General features: G+C 45.2%; 1 protein-coding gene across 1 annotated transcript in view; it reads right to left on the bottom strand.

Moving 5' to 3' along the window:
- Positions 1-22,066, bottom strand: part of arsb (arylsulfatase B) — an 86,017-nt gene extending 63,951 nt beyond the window's left edge. Inside the window, exons 1-2 of the mRNA XM_078396745.1 lie at positions 21,666-22,066; positions 3,926-4,112 (exon numbers count right to left, since the gene is read on the bottom strand). Of these exons, the coding sequence (XP_078252871.1) occupies positions 3,926-4,112; positions 21,666-21,929 (451 nt within the window). The 5' untranslated portion in view covers positions 21,930-22,066. The remainder of the gene's footprint in view (positions 1-3,925; positions 4,113-21,665) is intronic.
- Between the last annotated feature and the right edge of the window lie 220 nt (positions 22,067-22,286).

Here is a 22,286-nt window from a genome sequence, read left to right as displayed (position 1 = left end):
ACACTCCAAAGATGTACAGGTTTGTATGTTAACTGGCTTTGGTAAAAATTGTAAATTGTCTCTAGTAGAGAGGATAGTGCTCGTGCACGGAGATCATTGGTTGGTGGTCCGAAGGGCCTGTTTCCGCGTTGTATCTCTAAAAGACACTAGAGTTTTTGCAGTAACTAGCCAGGCAAAAAATTTAGGAAAAGTAAAAATCTGCAAAGAGCCAGGTGGAGGGTTGGTGGTATCCAAGTTAATTAAATCATTAGAGGTTTCATAGCTGAGTTATGGAGAAGAAAGGGGCAGTGAAATGGGTAACCCTTTCAAAGCTCACCTGGCTGAAAGACCTCATTCTGCACTGTATGGTCCACTGAACACACCACCCATTTCTAGTGTTCAATATGCCCACAAAGAAAGAGAAATTGCTGCCTCCAGCAATGTTCAACGGTTTAAAGAATAAGTAGCATAAACCACAGTACAAGAGGAAAAACATTAGCCGCAATCCCTGCTGTGCGTCATGTCCGCTAATCTCAGCTACAGGGACTTCCATGACACGCAAGGTGAAAGGCAGAAAGTTGAGGTGATAGTGAGGGAAAGGGGTGGGGGATAGAAGAACGAGTGTGGAAAGATAACATTCACAAATTGTCCACTGTCTACTAAATAATTCATGAATGTGGGTAACTGATGATAGCAAGACTGAGTGCAACCGAACCATTGCCTTAGTTACACCAAATGTTACATGTACAGTACCCTCCGTTATGTTTGGGACAAAGACCCATCATTTATTTATTTGCTCCACAATTTGTGATTTGTAATAGAAAAATATCACATGTGGTTAAAGTGCACATTGCCAGATTTTAATAAAGGCCATTTTTTTACATTTTGATTTCACCATGTAGAAACTACAGCAGTATTTATACATAGTCCCCCCATTTCAGGGCACTATAATGTTTGGGACACAGCAATGTCATGTAAATGAAAGTAGTCATGTTTAGTATTTTGTTGTATATCCTTTGCATGCAATGACTGCTTGAAGTCTGCGATTCAAGGACATCACCAGATGCTGGGTGTCTTCTCTGCCAGGCCTGTATTGCAGCCATCTTTAGCTTACGCTTGTTTTGGGGGCTAATCCCCTTCGGTTTTCACTTCAGCATACAAAAGGCATGCTCAATTGGGTTCAGATCGGGTGATTGACTTGGCCACTTAAGAATTGACCATTTTTTAGCTTTGAAAAACTCCTTTGTTGCTTTAGCAGTATGTTTGGGATCATTGTCTTGCTGTAGAATGAACTGCCAGCCAATGGGTTTTGAGGCATTTGTTTGAACTTGAGCAGATAGGATGTGTCTATACACTTCAGAATTCATTATGCTACTACCATCAGCAGTCGTGTCATCAATGAAGATAAGTGAGCCAGTACCTTCAGCAGCCATACATGCCCAGGCCATCACACCCCCATCACCGTGTTTCACAGGTAGTATGCTTTGGATCTTGGGCAGTTCCTTCTCTCCTCCATACCTTGCTCTTGCCATCACTCAGAAAAAAAGTTAATCTTCATCTCATCTGTCCACAAGACCTTTTTCCAGAACTGTAGTTGCTCTTTTAAGTACTTCTTGGCAAACTGTAACCTGGCCATCCTATTTTTGTGGCTAATCAGTTGTTTGCATCTTGCAGTGTCACCTCTGTATTTCAGTTCATGAAGTCTTCTGCGGACAGTGGGCATTGACAAATCCACACCTGACTACTGAAGAGTGTTTCTGAGCTGTCGGACAGATGTTTAGAGATGTTTCTTTATTATAGAGAGAATTCTTCTGTCAACAGCTTTGGAGGTCTTCCTTGGCCTGCCAGTCCCTTTGCGATTAGTAAGTTCACCAGTGCTCTCTTTCTTCTTAATGATGTTCCAAACAATTGATTTTTGTATGCCTAAGGTTTGGCTGATGTCTCTAACAGTTTTATTCTTGTTTCTCAGTCTCATAATGACTTCTTTGACTTTCATTGGCACAATTCGGTCCTCATGTTGATAAACAGCAATAAAAGTTTCCAAAGGTGATGGAAAGACTGGAGGAAAGACTAGGTGCTGAGAGCTCACTGAAACCTGCATTAAGGAGGCAATTAAACACACCTGAGCAATTACAAACGCCTGTGAAGCCACGTGTCCCAAACGTTATGGTGCCTTGAAATGGGGGACTATGTATAAACACAGCTGTAATTTCTACATGGTGAATCCAAAATGTATAAAAAATGACCTTTAATAAAATCGGACAATGTGCACTTTAACAACATGTGATTTTTTCTATTACAAATCTCAAATTGTGGAGTACAGAGACAAATAAATAAATGATGGGTCTTTGTCCCAAACATTATGGAGGGCACTGTAGATTCTCCATGTATAGGTAGGAACTACAGATGCTGGGTAGCATCGAAGATAGACACAAAATGCTGGAGTAACTCAGCGGGTCCGGCAGCACCTCCGGAGAAAAGGAATAGGGGATGATTTTGGTTGAGACCCTACTTCAGACCTGCATGAGGGGACTTGGATAAACAAAATGTTTAAACACTCACAACAGCACACTGAACCTGCTATTCAAAGGTAAATGGGTAGAGACTTGTTAGCCAAGTCAGAAATGCCTGTTTCTTTGAGAAAAACTAAAGCAAGATTCCTGATAAATTTTGAGAATGAGATCTCTAACATGGGCTTTCTACATTGTCCATAGACTCCATTAATTTTGTGCAATGTGCAAAAACAATTTAGGACATAGGTTTAAGGTGAGAGGGGATATGGGAACCCGAGAGGCAATCTTTTTCCGCACAGAGGGTGGTGGGTATATGGAACATGCTACCAGAGGAGGTAGAGGCAGAAACTATAACATTTAAAAGACATTTGGACAGGTTCATGGATAGGAAAGGTAGAGAGGGATATGGGCCAAATGCGGGCAGGTGGGACTTGTGTAGATTGGTTCTCTTGGTTGGCATGGGCAAGCTGGGCCAAAGGGCCTGTTTCTGTACTGTCAGACGATGACTCTAAGTGGTGTCGCAGTACACCATTTCCAATACAATTGTCAGGAAAATGTACACAAAGTTTAGAAAATAATGACATCAGATGGGGCCTTTGAGGAATATAATACAAGCAAAATAGTGGCATTTAAGAGGCTTTTGGATAAGCATATGGATATATGTAGAGATATAGCATGTATACAGGCTTTTTTCAACACCGAGCCCACGCCGACCTTTGATCACCCGTTCACACTAGTTCCATGTTATCCCAATTTAGCTTCCTACGCACTAGACGCAATTGCAGAGGTTAATTAACTTGCAAACCTGCACACCTTTGGGATGTGGGAGGAAACCGGAGCACCTAGAGAAAACCCAAGGTCAGGATTGAACCCGGGTCTCTGGCACTGCAAGGTAACAAATCTACTGCTGCGCCACTGTGCTGCCCTACGTGGTGGAGGGATCTGGATCACATGCAGGCAGCGGAGGACATCATGCTCAGCACATTGTGGGCTGAAAGGCCTTTTCTTGTGCTGTACTGTTCTATGTTTTTTGGCACTTCTTGAAAGTCATATCATTGCAAAGGCTGCATTTGCAACGATATAAAACTGAACCAATTTCACACATACAATAATGAATGCAGCAGTGCAGCAATGGTAGATTTGCTGCCTCACAACGCCAAAGACCCGGGTTGGATCCCGACTACCCTGTCTGTACAGTTTCTACGTTCTCCCTGTGACCGCGTTGGTTTTCTCCGGGTGCTCTGGATTCCCCCCACATTGCAAAGGTTAATTGACTTGTGTAAATTGTCCCTGGTGTGTCGGATAGAACTAGTGTAACGCTGATGACTGGTCGGTGGGCCGATGGAGCTGTTTCCACGTTATATCTCTAAATTAAACTTAAGGAAGAATTTGTCTTCAATTATAATGGCAATGAACCAAAAGAAGGTAGTTACCAAAGTAGGAATCAAATCCTCTTCGTGTCGGGAGGCATTCTTTCTTGTACATGCCTAGGTGCCATTTGCCCACCATGTGAGTGCTGTAACCAGCCTCCTTGAGCAGCTGAGGCAGCAGCTTTTCATCCAGCGGGAGACAGTGTGGTTGACAGGGCCAGATGATCTCATGCTGGAAACCTGTGTGAATCTGAAAAGAAACCAAAAATAACCAAGCAGTCGGTGGCTTTATGCGGAAACAGTTGCTACGCAACAAATGACAGTAATGAACCATTATTAACACTTTTGTTGGCTTGTGATCTGCATCCACGGGGGTTCCTGCTCCGTATTTCATCGATTCATCCAGAGTAGGGGAATCAAGAACCAGAGGACACAGGTTTAAGGTGGGAGGGGAAAGATTTAATAGGAACCCGAGGAGCAACTTTTTCCACACAGATGGTGATGGAGATAAGGAATGAGCTGCTAGAGATTGTAGGTGAGGCAGGTACAATAACAACATTTAAAAGACACTTGGACAGTTACACAGGTTCAGAGGGATATGTGCCAAATGCAGGCAAATGAGTAGCTCAGATGGGACATTTTGGTCAGCATGGATATATCATGCCTAAGGGTTTTATAGTCTCGATCATACATTTAAACAGCAGGGATAGGAAAATTTTACATGGAATGGAAAAGTTGAGAGGGATATGGGCCAAACGCAGGCAGGGGGAATCATTACAGATGGGATCAGTGCAGACGGACTATCTTGGTAGGCATGGACGAGTTGGGCCGATGGGCTAGTTTCTGCGCTGTATGACTATGATGGAACACCTTAAATCTGAGGTATTTATTCACAAAATGCTGGAGTAACTCAGCAGGTCAGGCAGCATCTCAGGAGAGAAGGAATGGGTGACGTTTCAGGTCAAGACCCTTCTTCAGACTGATGTCAGGCGGGCGGGACAAAGGAAGGATAATAATTGAGAATAATAATTGAAGTTTTGGGCAAATGTACAACCAAAGATAAGAAAAGCAATGTAACTTAGATTACTTGTGATCCTAAGCACAGAGGTGCCATTTGGCACACAGTTCTAGCTTGTCGAAAAATCTCTGATTTAATACTACATCCCAGCCAGTTTCTCTCCCCACACACATCACCACCACCACCACCCCCTCCTCCCCATAACGACGAATAAATGTTCTGCATCGTTAGTGTTCTTCAACATCTCTCCCACTGCTATTGTCAAATATTCTGGTCTATCTACATTAAAGAGCCTGCATTAATGTGTTTTGAGACTATTCAACTGCCTCAGAAATGAGCTACTCAAAATGTACAAGGCACACCCAAATGAAATTAAAAATGACAGTATTTTCACAATTAATTTTTAACCAAGTTCTTTTTAGAAGGAATTTTTTCCTTGTTGAGTCTGAAGACGGGTTCAGACGCAAAACGTCTCCTAACCATGTTCTCCAGGGATGTTGCCTGACCCATTGAGTTACTCCATTTCGTGCCTTTCTTTGGCATAAACCAGCATCAGCATTGGCATATTACCTTTTTGCAAATAGTGTTGATGCTTACATTCCATTTAAATATTTTTGCCTGCCTATCTACCACAAGACTATTTCCTTTTGGTGATTTTTTTCTACATTAAACAAAAGGAGTCAGTGCCCTGGCAATTTACTTTATTTGTTATCTAACATATCTTGCAGTACGAAGGTATTGACCCTACAATGTTGTGCGTTCCTAGAGAGCATTTCTGTACATCGTACTTTCAGTAACCTCTCATGCAATCCACAGGAGACTGCATTAGCTGGTAGGGGTGAAGGAAACAAAACAAACAGTGCTGCTAGCATAGTAAATAAATGGTGTTAAAGGTGTAGTGAATTAGGTACAGTTTCTGGCTGGTTGAAATTGACTGTTCTGAAACCTGAAAACCTCTGAAGAGTTGGGAAAGGTTGCAATTGAGTGCCTTCTACGGTGCAAACTGGTTTCTTTCTGTTCTATGAAGCTGCTGCAAATGTTTTAATACTTCTTTGGAAGCAGCACACAGTAATTAAGTGATGGACCCATCACACTTTCAAACATTGCTCATGGGTCACCTTAACAAGTATAGCATTCCCACAGGCCTCCTTTCACTTCAATATGGCTGACCATCCTTTGACCATCCAGACCTCTTGCACTTCCCTTAAATTATTAAAAGCCTGTGTAAAAACATAAACTCGCTAGACATAACCCAGAAGAAGCGCAAAAATGTGTCAACTATCACCACACAAAGGAATTGCTGTAAACAATACAAGAGGCTCCATGAGACAGATAAGGATGATCCAACAGTGCCCCTTGATAAATCGCTCCGATAAGTAGACCAGAATTACAAGCAGTAGTTTACTTCCTGGCAATATCATCCCTGCAGCTATCTTTTCCTAATTTTAACTATTTACTCAGTTTACTGTGTCAAATACCTAGAGTTCAACTGTGCTCAGCAGGGTAAAATACTGTAGAACACACCGCAAGAGATTTCTGATAAGATCGAGAGTCAATTGACAATAGGTGCAGGAGTAGGCCATTCGGCTCGTCGAGCCAGCACCACCATTCATTATGATCATGGCTGATCATTCTCAATCAGTACCCCGTTCCTGCCATCTCCCCATACCCCCTGACTCCGCTATCCTTAAGAGCTCTATCTAGCTCTCTCTTGAAAGCATTATCATATTATGATCACTGCCTCCTAATGGCTCTTTTACCTTGAGTTCCCTTATCAAATCAGGTTCATAGCACAACACGAAATCCAGAATTGCCTTCTCCCTGGTAGGCTCCAGTACAAGCTGTTCTAAGAATCCATCTCAGAGGCACTCCACAAACTCCCTTTCCGGGGGTCCAGTACCAACTTGATTTTCCCAGTCTACCTGCATGTTGAAATCTCCCATAACCACTGTAGCATTACATTTTCGACATGCCAATATTAGCTCTTGATTCAACTTGCACCCTATGTCGAGGCTACTATTTGGGGGCCTGTAGATAACTCCCATTAGGGTCTTTTTACCCTTACAATTTCTCATTTATATCCATACTGATTCTATATCTCCCGATTCTATGTCACCCCTTGCAAGGGAGTGAATATCATTCCTTACCAACAGAGCACCCCCTCTGCCTACCTGTCTGTCTTTTCGATAGGTCGTATACCCCTGAATATTCCGTTCCCAGCCCTGGTCCTCTTGTAGCCATGTTTCTGTAATTCCCACAACGTCATACTTGCCAATGTCTAACTGAGCCTCAAGCTCATCCACTTTATTTTTTATACTTCGCGCATTTAAATACAACACTCACTTCGGTATTCACCTCCCCTCTCACACCAGTCACCATTGGCCCTGACCTTACTCTCTTATCCCATCTAGAACTTTCCTTCCCACTTATTCTAGAGTCCTTTGCAATTTCTCCTGTATTCGCTTCCCCTTTAACTCCATCTTCATATTCCCAATTTGTCAACCCCCCCCCACTACTTAGTTTAAAGCCACACGTGTAACACTAGCAAACCTGCCTGCCAGAATGTTGGTCTCCCTGCTATTAAGGTGTAACCCATCCCTTTTGTACAGGTCACCCCTACCCCAGAAGAGATCCCAGTGGTCTAGAAATCTAAATCACTGCACCAATCCCACAGCCATAGATTCATATCCCTGATCTCTCTGTTCCTGCCCTCACCAGCACGAGGTACAGGTAGCAGTCCAGAGATAACCACCCTCGACGTCCTACTTCTCAGTCTTCTTCCCAACTCTCTAAACTCACGTTGCAGCACCTCCTTCCTCTTCCTCCCAATGTCGTTCGTGCCCAAGTGCACAACTCCGGTTGATCGGCTTCCCTCGCTAGGATGTTCTGAAGCTGATCCGTGATGTCTTGAACCCTGGCACCAGGGAGGCAACAGACCATCCTCAAGTCCCGCCTGCGGCCACAGAATCTACTGTCCGTACCTCGGATAATGGAGTCACCCACTACTATGGCCCTTCCCGACTTCGGTCTCCCCGGTCGGGTCTCCTTGCCTGGATTAGAGCCACCGACCTGTCCGCTGCTCGGACTGGAAGCGTCTTCTGCCCCGACAGCTCCCAAGAGAGTGTTTGCCATAGGCACAGCCACCGGGGTCTCCTGTAGTCCACGTTCACTCCCCTTTGAAACAGTCTCCCACCTTCGCTCGACCTGGACCCTTGGCGTGACAGCCTCACAGTAGGTCCTGTCCAGGAAACTCTCGCATTCCCGGATGGCCCATTCAGGAGCTGTACCTGGACACAGTTCTTGCAGCTGTAGCTCCCAGAAGCTCCAGCTGAGTCCCTACCTTCCCACATCCTGCAGGAAACACACTGCACCAACTTGTCCGCCATTACTTTAGTGTCAAAAAACAAATCAGGCTTAAAAACAAGTGTATTCTCCTCACCAAAGACTCGCAGCCAAAGACTCGTACTTTTCTCACAGGGCACTTCCCTCTCAATTGTTAACCCCATCATACCATCGTAAACCTACCCTGGAGCCTTTCCAACACCAACACATCCTTCTTAGATGTGGGGCCCAAAAGTGCACACAATATTGCAAATATGGCCTCACCAGGGCCTTATAAAGCCTCTTCATTACAATCCAGCAGCAATGTTTACCTGGTTCGAGTTCAGCAAGTGTATCGTGCCCTACACCAGCCAGGACTTTTTTTGATCTTGCGGGAAATAAGCATGGTTGAGATTTTATTCTCCCAAAAGCCCAATGTTGCTTTTGTTTCCCAATCATTTAAAAAACTCTTTCTACCATAGAATTTGGAATAAAAAAAGCCTAGTAACGTGACAAACACACTTGCCCCCATGGAACTTACAAGTATGTCCCCCTATCTTTTGTCGATTTCAAAAGTATGCTGCTTTCTACAGTTGGCAGCCTGCATCTAACAACAATCCTTATCTTTGCTTTGATAGGAGCAATTATATTCTCCTGGTTTGAAATTGAGACTATGTTTACATTTTTTTTCCTTCAACATCTTTTTACCTTGGTTGAGTTTAGAAAAACAGCGCGGAAACATGTCCTTCGACCCACTGTGTCTACGCCAACTAGCAATCCCCCACACACTAACACTATCCTACACACACCAGGGACAATTTACAATTTTACCAAGCCAATTATCCAACAAACCTGTACGTCTTTGGAGCATAGAAGGAAACCGGAGCACCTGGAGAAAACTCACAGAGGTCACGGGGAGAACAACTCTGTACAGACACCAACCGTAGTTAGGATCGAACCCGGTTCCCTGGCACGGTAAGGCAGCAACTCTACCACTGCACCACCTCTTTTTACCTTATCAAAAGAAAATCATTTTATGAAATTTGAATTGGTTGAGACTTAAAAAAATAACTGGCAACTAGGCATCAAATTATTAATTTCTTTTAAGGTGCTCATGATCAAGAATGGGACCAAGAGCAGACAGATTCGCAATGGAATGACCTCCTGCGCGTGTCATGGTGTCAGGATGGCAACTGGTAGCGCTGCTGCCTAACTACATCAGAGAAGTGGGTTAAATTCTGACCCTGGGTGCTGTCTGTGCAGAGTTTGCACGTTCTCCCTGTGACAGCATGGGTTGCTTCCGGGTGCTCCCAGCCCTTAACATCAGCAAGATGAAAGAGTTGGTTGTTGACCCAAGTAAGCGAGTGCATCGTCACTCGATTGGCATCTGGGAGTGGAAGTATCATCAAGGATGCCTGCCACCCTGGCCATTCACTTTTTCTCTCCTTTCTTCTGGAAGATGATGCAGGAGCTTGAAAGCCAAGACACCCAGACTTATGAACAGCCTACAGGGTGGAAACAGGCCCTTCAACCCAACTTGCCCACAACGACCATCATGTCCCAGCTACACAAGTCCCACCTGCCAATGTTTGGCTCATATCCCTCCAAACCTGTCTTATCCATGTACCTGTCTAACTGTTTCTTAAACATTTGAACAATACCTGCCTCAACAACCTCATCTGGCAGCTTGCTCCAAACACCCACCCCCCTTTGTGTGAAAAAGTTACCCCTTAGATTCCTATTGAATCTTTCCCCCTTCACCTTAACCCTATGTCTTCTGATCCTCGATTCCCCAACTCTGGGCAAGAGACTGTGCATCTAACTGATCTATTCTTCTCATGACTTTATACAGCTCTATAAGATCTCCCCTCATCTTCCTGTGCTCCAAGGAATAGCAACCCAGCCTGCTCAACCTCTCCCTACAGCTCAGACCCTCAAGTCCTGGCAACATCCTCTTAAATCTTCTCGGTACCCTTTCCAGTCTGGTTTATTATTGTTACATGTACCACGATAGAGTGAAAAGCTTTTTGTTTGCATGTTATTCAGTCAAAAGGACTACACGAATACAATCAAGTCATCCACAGTGTACAAAGTTTCCCCAGTTATGTCAGACTCCTGCACCAACCGCTTTTCATACCCTGCAGGTGCAGCCATGTACTCTTACTCTTAACTTTATCCCATTCCATTATTGCACCTTAATATCTTGGCAATATTCTTCCAAATGCATGAAAGTATTGCACCATTCTGCTATCCTTAACGGTGTATTTATCATTACGGTATGTATACGGATTACTCTGCGAACTTCCCATGAACGAAGAATTTTATTGTACCCTTTCTTCTTCCTCTTATTCTCTCTCTCTCATTCCCACAAACTCCATTCCCTCTCTTACTCTCTCTCACATCCCCAGCAACTCCTCTGATTCTTTTGTCACCTACCTTCACGACAGGGTCATTTCTAGTCACCAATTAATCTGCCAGCATGACTTATGGTTGTGGGAAGAAACCAGAGCACCCAAAGAAAACCAAGGAAATTATATGCATTCTCCACATGGACAGCACTGAGGCCAGGAGCAGCGTGAGCAGCCCTGGAGCAGTGAGGCAATGGCATCAACTGCCACATAGGTACCATTGTTGTCTTTTCATTTGTCATCAACTCCAATCTAGTTTAAATTCAAAATACTATGTTTAGATAGCATGCAAAACAAAGCTTTCCACTGTACCTCGGTACACATAGAAACAATAAACCAAAACTTACAGCATAGAAACAGGCTCTTCAGCCCACTAAGTCCAAACCATCGATCACTCGTTCACACTAGTTCTATGTTATCCGTCATTCCTTACACATTAGGGGCCATTTTTATAGAGTTCAATTAACCTACAAACCTGCATGTCTCTGGGATGTGGAGGAAACCAACGAAGTAATAGGGAAAACATACAAACTCCATACGGGCTGCAGAAGTCAGGATTGAACCCATGGCTCTAGTGCTGTGAGAGAGCAGCTCTACCAGCTGCGCCACTGTGCCACGCTAAATCCAAAATCAATAATGTTTGCACCATTTGGTTCCTCGGTCATGGTGTCTGAGCTCCTGGAACTATGGCTGTAAGTTGAGAACGTGGTGCCTACTTGAAGTACAATAGATTTTATGTGGTCTTTACTTCATGCTACAGCCAACCTCAAAACCGCACAAAAATATATCTGATGCACTGTTGAACTGTGGAGTAGCAGCACCATCTAGTGGAGAGCATTTTTTTGTTAATCCTGCCATTGTTACAGAAAGAAAAGTTAGATCTCATCTGGAATTAATTACACCACCACGTGCTATTAATGTAGCACAGGGATTTTCTTGGTCATGTGATAAAGAGAAATGGGGTTTGATAGTGCAGAAATATAATAGAGAAGTAGAACCAAGGGACTGCAGATGCTGGTTTACGAGTGGTGTGCCACAGGGTTCGGTGCTGGGCCCGTCACTGTTTGTCATCTACATCAACGATTTGGATGAGAACATACAGGGCAAGATTAGCAAGTTTGCTGATGATACAAAAGTTAGTGGTTTTGCAGATAGTGAAGATGGTTGTGAACGATTGCAGCAGGATCTGGATCGATTGGCCAGATGGGCGGAGGAATGGTTGATGGAATTTAATTCAGAAAAGTGTGAGGTGTTGCATTTTTGGATGTCAAACAAGGGCAGGACCTACACAGTAAATGGTAGGTCTCTGGGTAGTGTTGTAGAGCAGAGGGATCTAGGAGTACAAGTGCATGGTTCCTTGAAGGTCGAGTCGCAGGTAGAGAAGGTGATCAAAAAGGTTTTTGCCACTTTGGCCTTCATCAGTCAGAGTATTGAGTATAGAAGTTGGGAGGTCATGTTGTAGTTGTATAAGACGTTGGTGAGACCGCATTTAAAATATTGTGTTCGGTTCTGGGCACCATGTTATATGAAAGATATTGTCAACCTTGAAAGGGTTCAGAAAAGATTTACAAGGATGTTGCCATGACTAGAGGGTGTGAGCTATAGGGAGAGGTTTAGGCTGGGGCTCTATTCCATGGAGCGCAGGAGAATGAGGGGAGATCTTATAGAGGTATACATAATCATGAGAGGAATAGATCCTGTATAACAGTATAACAGTATAACAGTATAACAGAGCTTTATTTGTCGTTCGGTACCGAAGTACCGAACGAAACTACATAGCAGTCACAGAAAAAAAAAAAGAACACAAGACACATAACCCCAACACAAACGTCCATCACAGTGACTCCAAACACCCCCTCACTGTGATGGAGGCAACAAAACTTCCCCTCTCTTCCCCACGCCCACGGACAGACAGCTCGTCCCCGACCAACCCGCACAGTCCCCGCACCGGGCGCTGAAACGTCCCGCGGCCGAACCGGGCGATGAAAGGCCCGCGACCAAGCCTTGCGCAGCTAAGTCCCGTGGTCGAGCCGCACCGGGCACTGTTAAGTCCGCAGTCCAGCGATGAAAAGCCCCGCAGTCGAGCTGCACGTGGCGGCGCCTAACGGCAGCGGCTGACTAGCAGTCTGTCCGTCTTTTTTTTGTTGAGTGTCGGTGTTGGGATGGTTTTTGTATATTTTTTTGGTTGTGTATGTGTGGGAGGGGGTGGTGGGGGTGGGTGTGGGAGGGGGGGGGGCTTTTCTCTTCCTCACGGCGCGGGCTGCGGCTCGGCTGCGGGGCCTAACATCACCCGCTGCGGCTCGGCCGCTGGACTTTACACCCCGGTGCGGCTCGGCCGCTGGACTTTACATCCCGCTGCGGCTTGGCCGCTGGACTCAACAGTGCCCGGTGCAGCTCGGCTACGGGGCTTAACATCCCGGTGCAGCTCGGCTGCGGGGCTTTTCATCGCTGGTGCGGCTGAAGATGCAGTCTGAAGAAGGGTCTCGACCCGAAACGTCACCCATTCCCTCTCTCCTGAGATGCTGCCTGATCTGCTGAGTTACTCCAACATTTTGTGAATAAATACCTTCGATTTGTACCAGCATCTGCAGTTATTTTCTTATACTACCTGTAGATGCACAGTGTCTTTTACCCAGAGTAGGGGAATTGAGGACCAGAGGACATAGGTTTAAGGTGAAGGGGAAAAGATTTAATAGGAATCCGAAGGGTAACTTTTTCACACAGAGAGTGGTGGGTGTATGGAACAAGCTGCCAGAGGAGGCAGTTGAGGCTGGGACTACCCATCGTTTAAGAAACAGTTGGAAAGGTACATGGATAGGATAGGTTTGGAGGGATATGGACCAAGCGCAAGCAAGTGGGACTAGGATAGCTGGAACATTGTTGGCCGGTGTGGGCGAGTTGGGCCGAATGGCCTATTTCCACACTGTATCAACCTCAGACTCTATGTCACAAAATGCTGGAGTTCTCAGCAGGTCAGGCAGCATCCCCGGAGAACAAGGAAAGGTGACTTTTCAGGTCAAGACCCTTCTTCAGACTGGAGAAGAGTCCAAACCTGAAACGTCACTTACCATATTCTCCTGCAATGCTGCCTGACATGCAGATTTACTGCAGCATTTGGCTTTACTATGTTATAGCGAATGATATTATAGAGATATTAAAGAGAATGAGAGGGGGAGGAGTTGGCTGCGCCTAACGGCTGCGGCTCTCTGGCAGTCTGTTGTCTTTTTTTCTTTTTTTTTTGTTTGTGTCGGTGTTGGGATGGTTTTTGTTTCTGTTTTTGGCTGTGTATGTGTGGTGGGGGTGTGGGGTGGGGCGGGGGGAAACCTTTCTTTTGTTGGGTCTCTTCCCCGGGGCGCAGCTCACCCGCGGGGCCTTCCATCGCCCGGCGCGGCTCGGCTGCGGGCCTTAACATCGCCCGGTGCGGCCGCGGGACGTTTCAGTGCCCGGTGCGGCTCGGCCGCGGGACGTTTCAGTGCCCGGTGCGGCTTGGCCGCTGGACTCAACATCGCCAGCGCGGCTCGGCCGCGGGACGTTTCAGTGCCCGGTGCGGCTCGGCCGCTGGACTTAACATCGCCCGGTGTGGCCGTGGGACGTTTCGGTGCCCGGGGCGGCTCGGCCGGGGGGCCTTCCATCCCCTTGCGGGGGCTGTGCGTGTCGTTTGCCTCGGTAGGGGTCGAGCTGCCTGTCCGTGGGTGCGGGGGGAAGAGAGGGGAAGTTTTGTTGCCTCCATCACAGTGAGGGGGTGTTTGGAGTCACTGTGATGGATGTTTGTGTTGGGGTCGGGTGTCCTGTGTTCTTTTCTTTTTTGCTGTGTTTTGTGTGACTGCTGAAATTTCGCTCGGTGTTGTGCTGAGTGACAATAAAGTGTTGTTATGTTACGTTATGTTATGTTATGTTATAGACAAAGGAAATAGTGATCGACTTCAGGAAGCGAAGCGGTACACATACCCCAGTTTGCATTGACGGTGCAGAAGTAGAGATGGTTGAAAACCTCAAATTCCTAGGAGTCGATTTCACCAACAACTTCTCCTGGACTATCCATATTGAAACAACAACCAAGAAAGCACACCAGCTCCTCTACTTCCTTAAAAGGCTTAGGAAGTTTAGCAAGTCCCCTACAACTCTCACTAGATGCACCATAGAAACCATTTTATCAGGATGCATCACAGTTTGATTTGGGAACAGCTCCATTCAAAGACCACAGGAAATTGCAGCAAATTGTGGACGCAACCCAGGCCATCACACAAACCAAAACCTCCCTTCTATTGACTCCATTTATACCTCACATTGCCTCTGAATGGCCAGCAGCATAATCAAGGATGAGTCGCACCCTGGCCGCTCTCCTCTCCCATCAGGTAAAAGGTACAGAAGTGTGAAAACGCATACTACCAGATTCAGGGACAGTTTCTCCCGGCTGTTAACAGACAACTGAATCATCCTACCATAGCCAGGGAGCAGTGCTGAACTAGTATCTACCTCTTTGATGACCCTCGGATTATCCTTGATCGGACTTTGCTGGCTTTAACTTGCACTAAACATTATTCCCTTATCGAGTTACTGATTGTGGATGATCAGCTATGATCACAATAAATGGCGATGCTGACTGGAAGGGCCAAATGGCCTCCTCCTGCACCTATTTTCTATGTTTCTATGTTTTCTATGTATCTATACACTGTAAATTGATCAATTGTAATCATGTATTATCTTTCTGCTGACAGGTTGGCACACAACAAAAGCTTTTCTCTGTACCTCGGTACGCGTGACAATAAACTAAACTGAAACTGATGTGAAGCCCTCTGGACAGTTAGCCTGTCTCACTCAAGACTGAAGACAATATTTTTATCCAGCACAATTTTCACTTCAAATTTATCAAACTCTGTTATCAAAATTCTGAACAGTCCTTAAATAATTTAGGATACTGTTTAATTCACCTCTAACTCATGACGGACATTGGACTTTATCTATTGAACTGCTGCGCTTCAATGCTGAGAACTATATTCTGCACTCTGTATCTTGCACTTTTCTCTACCAATTGTACTCGAATTTAACTTGATTGTATTTATATATAGTATTATCTAATCTGTTTAGAAAGTATGCAAAACAAAGGTTCTCACTATACCTTGGTACATGTGACAATAATAAACCCAAATCTAAATTAAAGGTCCAAAAGAGATTAACGAGGATGTTCCCAGGTCTGGAGGGCTTGAATTATAGCCAGAGGCTGGATAGTCAGGGTCTCTTTTTCTGAAGCATAGGAGGCTGAAGGCGACTTTAGAGGTTTATAAAATCATGAGAAGTAGTAAAGTATTTCCAAGCCCAATCCCCGATTAGTACAAAGAGCACAGAAATAGTTCACTGAGACCGCATGCAAAAGTCACTAGGTTGGGTGCCATTTTCAGTCCAAGCAGTCTGCACACTCGGTCTTCTGGAGCGGCACCCAATTTAGGCGAGCCCCAGGCTGCTGCAGGGCCGCCTGCCGCTGCTTCCGCCTGCTTGGTCCAGTGAACCGTCGTTCTTCTCCTCACCCGGCCACTTTCAGGCTTTGTGCCCCAGGGGCACATCCCCGCAATCAACCTTGAGGGTGCAGAAGGTAAGACCCCAGTTCATTCTCTGACTTCCCCTGGCTGTTACGTCCATCACCACCGGCTCCCGCCATCCACATCTCCGGTTTTCGAGAGACGAGCAGAGTCCAGCTTGGCCATTCCTCTCTTCAGGCCGTGCAGCCCATCGCTCATTCTTGCACCCTAAAGATGTGCGGGTTTGCAGGTTAATTGACTCTAGTGTGTAGGGAGAGGATGAGTAAATGGGCTAACATAGAATTAGTGTGAACAGTGATCGACAGTCAGCATGGACACGATGGGCGAACGGCATGATTCCATGTTGTATTTTCAAATTAATAAATTGCTTCCTCCCTACAAACTGCACCTCGTTGCAAGTCTACATTCTAAAGACCCAGTCACCCACAATTTAGTTTTAGTTTTTTGCTTTAGAGATACACAGAAACTGGCCCTTAAGCTCACCGAGTCAGCGCTGACCAGTGATCCCTACAAACTAACACAATCCAACACACACCAGGGACAATTTAAGCGAAGTTAATTAACCCAATTAAACTGTAGTCCTTTGGAGTGTGGGAGGAAACCAGAGCACCCGGAGAAAACCCTGGCAGTCACAATCTCTGTAAAGACAGCATCCGTTTATCAGGCACAGGTTTATCAGGTTTATCAGGTTTCTGGCACAGTAAGACACTCTACTGCTGCGCTACTGTACCATCCCCCAGCAGCTTCCAGTCCTTTAATCACTCAACATGTAAAATTTGTCAGCCCAACGTTAAAATATGTTTGTGTAAGAAGGAACTGCAGATGCTGGCTTAAACCGAAGACAGACACAAAAAGCTGGAGTAACTCAATCGGAAAGGCAGCAGCTCTGGAGAGAAGGAATGGGTGATGTTTCGGGTCAAGACCCTTCTTCAGACTGGTTAGGGATAAAGGAAACGAGAGATATAGACGGTGATGTGGAGAGATAAAGAACAATGAATGAAAGATATGCAAAAAAGTAACGATGATAAAGGAAACCAGCCATTGTAAGCGGTTTGTAGGCTGAAGCCTTGTCTTTCATTCTCTAGCTTGCTTTGCCATGTCATGCTACAGAATTCTCAGTCCTTCACTCCAACTTTGAGAATTACCTCCCCCAACTCAATGTTCCTTTAACCGATCAGTTCCCAAAATCTGAAATTCATTGCATTAACTTCTGCAAAATATCGCTCAAACTGCTACACAAAAAGTATTTCAAAATAACGAAATCCTACACCACAACTTTATGTCATCAACATTCAATTGCCTTCTACCTCCAGGCTACCTGTATAAGCCTGGAAAAAGTGGATGCGGAGAGGATGTTTCCACTAGTGGGACTCTAGGACCAGAGGCCATAGTCTCAGAGTAAGGATGTACCTTTAGAAAGATGAGGAAGAATTTATTTTGCCAGAGGGTGGTGTATCGGCGAAATTCATTGCCACAGACGGCTGTGAAGGCCACATCAATGGATATCTTTGAGGCGGAGATTGACAGATTCTTGATTAGTACGATGTCAAGGGTTATGGGGAGAAGGCAGGAGAATGGAGTTGAGAGGGAGAGATAGATCAGCCATGATTGAATGGTGGAGACTTGATGGACTGAACGGCCTAATTCTGCTCCTCTAATTTATGAACTTATGAACCCATTATTTTTTTTAATGTTCTTGCTTTCAACATTTGAACTTTACCCTAATGTGTATGCAGGTTGCATTTTTCTCTCCCCGCAGATTAATAGCAGGGCCTTAAATACATAATGATCTCAAGTCAAGGTTATTGTCATGTGAACAAGTACAGATAGGTACAGGTACAATTACAATCTTGCTTGCAGCAGCTTCTCAGGCCATTAGACCCAGACAACACACAAAAAGCATAAATTACATACATTCTGCAAAATAGTAAAAATAATTATATTATTAAAATTTATTAAGCAGACTCATGGTCCATTAGAATACACATACAGTACACAGTATATACATATAAAATTAAATTAAATTAGAAAAGGCAACAATACCAATGTTTCCACATAGGTGACAGGTATCTCACGGCACTGAAACCAGGATTTACCAGCAGCACAATGATGGAATTCTGAGAACCATTCAATCGGCATATAAATTTAAACATGAGATTCCTCAACAGGGCATAAAAACTGTCCAATAAAAAGACATCAGTGCAAAACAATTAGAAAAAAACAAGTCCTTGTTAGTGCAAGATATAGTCCACAGTGTTCTGCCACTGAGGTAGGACTAGAGTTGTGCAGGTCAGTGAAAGAATCTGAAGGTTGTAGGAAAGTAGCTGTTCCTGAACGAGGTGGAATGTGACCTGGTGGAGGTTTCTGAGATGGTAGCAGCAAGAAGATGGCCTTGTGTGGATGGTGGGGACCCTTGATGAAAGATGCCACATCCTTGAGGAAGCGACTCATGTTGATATTTTTAATGGTGGCAAGAGCTTTACCTGTGATGGACCGGACGGAATCCACCACTTTCTGCAGCCTCTTGGGTTGGAAGTGCTATACAAGGACATGATGCATTGAATAGGATACATTCGACAATCCATTTGCACGTTTATTTTTAAAGAGTATTTGGTGACATGTCAAATCTCTTTAACATGTCCAAGAAAGTAGAGGTCCACCTTCTTTATGATTCCATCCATGTATTGGGCCCAGGACAGGTCAGCCAAGATACTAAAGCCCATTAATTTGAGGCTGCTATCTCTCTTCACCACCGACCCACCAACGAACACTGGCACGTACATTCCCAACTTCCCCTTTCTGACATCAGTTCCTTGATTTTGTTGACGAAGATCAAGAGTTGGTAAAGTACCATTCAACTATCTATCTCTCCTCTGATGGCTGATCATTCTCAATCAGTACCCCGTTCCTGCCTTCTCCCCATATCCCCAGATTCCGCTATCCTTAAGAGCTCTATCTAGCTCTCTCTTGAATACATTCAGAGAATTGGCTTCCACTGCCTTCTGAGGCAGAGAATTCCGCAGATTTACAACTCTCTGACTGAAAAAGTTTTTCCTCATCTCCGTTCTAAATGGCCTACCCCTTATTCTTAAACTGTGGCCCCTGGTTCTGGACTCCCCTAACATTGGGAACATGTTTCCTGCCTCTAACGTGTCCAACCCCTTAATAATCTTATATGTTTCGATAAGATCCCCTCTCATCCTTCTAAATTCCAGTGTATACAAGCCTAGTCGCTCCAATCTTTCAACATATCTGACAGTCCCGCCATTCCGGGAATTAACCTAGTAAACCTACACTGCACGCCCTCAATAACAAGAACATCCTTCCTCAAATTTGGAGACCAAAACTGCACAGTACTCCAGGTGCGGTCTCAAGGAGGTCTCTGAGGAGGAGTTGTTGCTACCAATTCAGGTTGATCGAATCTGCCGATGAGATAGTCAATGTTTCTTTGGATAAAGAGGTATCTCAGGATTTTTTGTTTGGTGACCATCTTAAAAGGTCATAAGGTCATAAGTGATGTAGAATTAGACCATTCGGCCCATCAATTCTACTCCGCCATTCAATCATCTATCTCTCCCTCCTAACCCCATTCTCCTGTCTTCTCCCCATAACTCAGACAGCTGTACTAATCAAAAATCTATCTATCTCTGCCTTAAACATATCTATCTCTGCCTTAAACATATCCATTGACTGCCTCCACAGCCTTCTATGGTAAAGAATTCCACAGATTTTGACTAAATAAATTTCTCCTCATCGCCTTCCTAAAAGAACGTCCTTTAATTCTGAGGCTATGACCTTTAGTCCTTGACTCTCCCACTAGTGGAAACATCCTCTCCACATCCATGCAAGCCTTTCACTATTCTGTATGTTTCAATGAGGTCCCCCTTCATTCTTCTTAACTACAGCGAGTACTGGCCTAGTGCCGACAAACGCTCATCATAGGATAACTTAGACATTCCTGGGATCATTCTTGTAAACCTCCTCTGGACACTCTTCTGAGCCAGCACATCCCTCCTCAGATATGGTGCCCAAAATTGCTCATAATATTCCACATGCAGCCTTACCAGCGCCTGATAGAGCCTCAGCATTACATCCCTGTTTTTGTACACAAGCCCTCTTGAAATAAATGCTAACATTGAGTTTGCTTTCTTTACTACCATTTTTGATTTGCAGATTAACCTTTTGGGAATCCTGCACCAGCACTCCCAAGACCCTTTGCACCTCCGATTTCTGTATTCTCTCCCCATTTAGAAAATAGTCTACGCCTTTATTCCTACTAACAAAATGCACGACTCCACACTTTGCCACACTATATTCCATCTGCCACTCCACTCTCCCAACCTGTCAGAGTCCTTCTGCCGAGTCCCTGCTTTCTCTACACTACCTGCCCTTCCACCTATTTTCGTACTATCCGCAAACTTGGCCACAAAGCCTTCAAACCCCTCGTCCAAATCATTAATATACAATTATATTAATACATACATTTTTTTTCACACAGAGAGTGGTGAATCTGTGGAATTCTCTGCCACAGAAGGTAGTTGAGGCCAGTTCATTGGCTATATTTAAGAGGGAGTTAGATGTGGCCCTTGTGGCTAAAGGGATCAGGGGGGTATGGAGAGAAGGCAGATACGGGATACTGAGTTGGATGATCAGCCATGATCATATTGAATGGCGGTGCAGGCTCGAAGGGCCAAATGGCCTACTCCTGCACCTATTTTCTATGTTTCTATTATATTCTAATAATACATTATATTCAAATGATCTCCAGAAACAGAAGTATGTATCCACTGTATCAAAACCTTCATAATGTTAAAGTCCTCAGCCTTTTCAAGACAATTGAGACCAAATTGGGTCATCATTCCCTGACATAGAACATAACAGCACATGAACAGGCCTTTCAGCCCACATTGTTTGTGCTGAACATGATGCCAAGTGAAACTGATTGTAACTGTACATGATCCATATCCCTCTATTCCCTGCACTTCAGGGTTACAAATCTGTGGCATTCATTACCACAGAAGCCAAGTCAGTGGATATATTTAAAGAAGAGATAGATAGTTTCTCGATTAGTACGGGTGTCAGGGGTTATGGGGAGAAGGCAGGAGAATGGGGTTAAGAGGGAAAGATAGATCAGCCATGATTGAACGGCAGAGTAGACTGTTTAGTTTTGAGAGAGAATGCGGAAACAAGCGGCCAACTGTCTCCGCACTGACCAGCGATCCACGCACATTAACAATATCCTACTGACACACTAGGAACAATTTACATTTATACTAAGCACTAAGCTGGAGTAACTCCAGAGATGCTGCCCGTTCCGCTGAGTTACTCCTGCATCTTGTCTTGTGCCTAGGTACATGGATAGGACAGGTTTAGAGGGATTATGGGCCAAACGCCGGCAGGTGGGACTATTGTAGATGGGGCATGTTGGGGGGGGGGGGGGGGGGGTGGGCATGTTGGGGGGGGGGGGGGGGGGAAGTTTCCACGCAGTGTGACTCCATGACTGTGAACACTGGCCCTACCTGGTACCTGCCGGTCAGGAGTTGGCTGCGGGACGGTGTGCACAGGGGCTGCACATAGTAGTTCTCCAGACGGACCCCCTGGGCGGATAACTTGTCCAGCACCGGGGTCTGGATCACCGAGCCGTGGTAGCCGACGTCGTTCCAGCCGTAATCATCGGCCAAAATGAAAACGATGTGGGGCTGGGAGCCGCGGGCGGCGGAAAGCAGGAGGTGAAAGCAAAGGAGCGGGAGCGCCGGCATCGCCGCCGGCTCATGCTGCTTCATCGCCGCCGGCTGTCAATGAGCGCGGGACGGCACTCAGCGCGCGCCCGCCCGCGGCGCGGTCATGTGAGAACGGTCACGTGGCCCCGATAACGGGCAGTTCGGTCACGCGGGCGATCAGAATTCGGATGACAGCCGTTCAGTCACGAGGCCGATCAGTGTGACCGCTCTCACGTGACTCAACGGCCGTTCATCCTCGAGCCGCTGCCTCCCTGTCACGTGGGGTATGTCACGTGATTCTCTCTCTCTCTCTCTCTCACACAATCTCAATTCAATTTCAATTTTTTTTTTAAAATTTCAATTAAAAAACTTTATTGACATGATAAGATACATCGTTATATTGCCGAAGTGTAGAACATA

Source organism: Rhinoraja longicauda, chromosome 3, assembly GCF_053455715.1.
Source record: "Rhinoraja longicauda isolate Sanriku21f chromosome 3, sRhiLon1.1, whole genome shotgun sequence".
Lineage (NCBI taxonomy): Eukaryota > Metazoa > Chordata > Chondrichthyes > Rajiformes > Arhynchobatidae > Rhinoraja > Rhinoraja longicauda.
The sequence above is the reverse complement of the archived record's forward strand: the minus strand, read 5'-3'. Positions and strand labels throughout refer to the sequence as shown.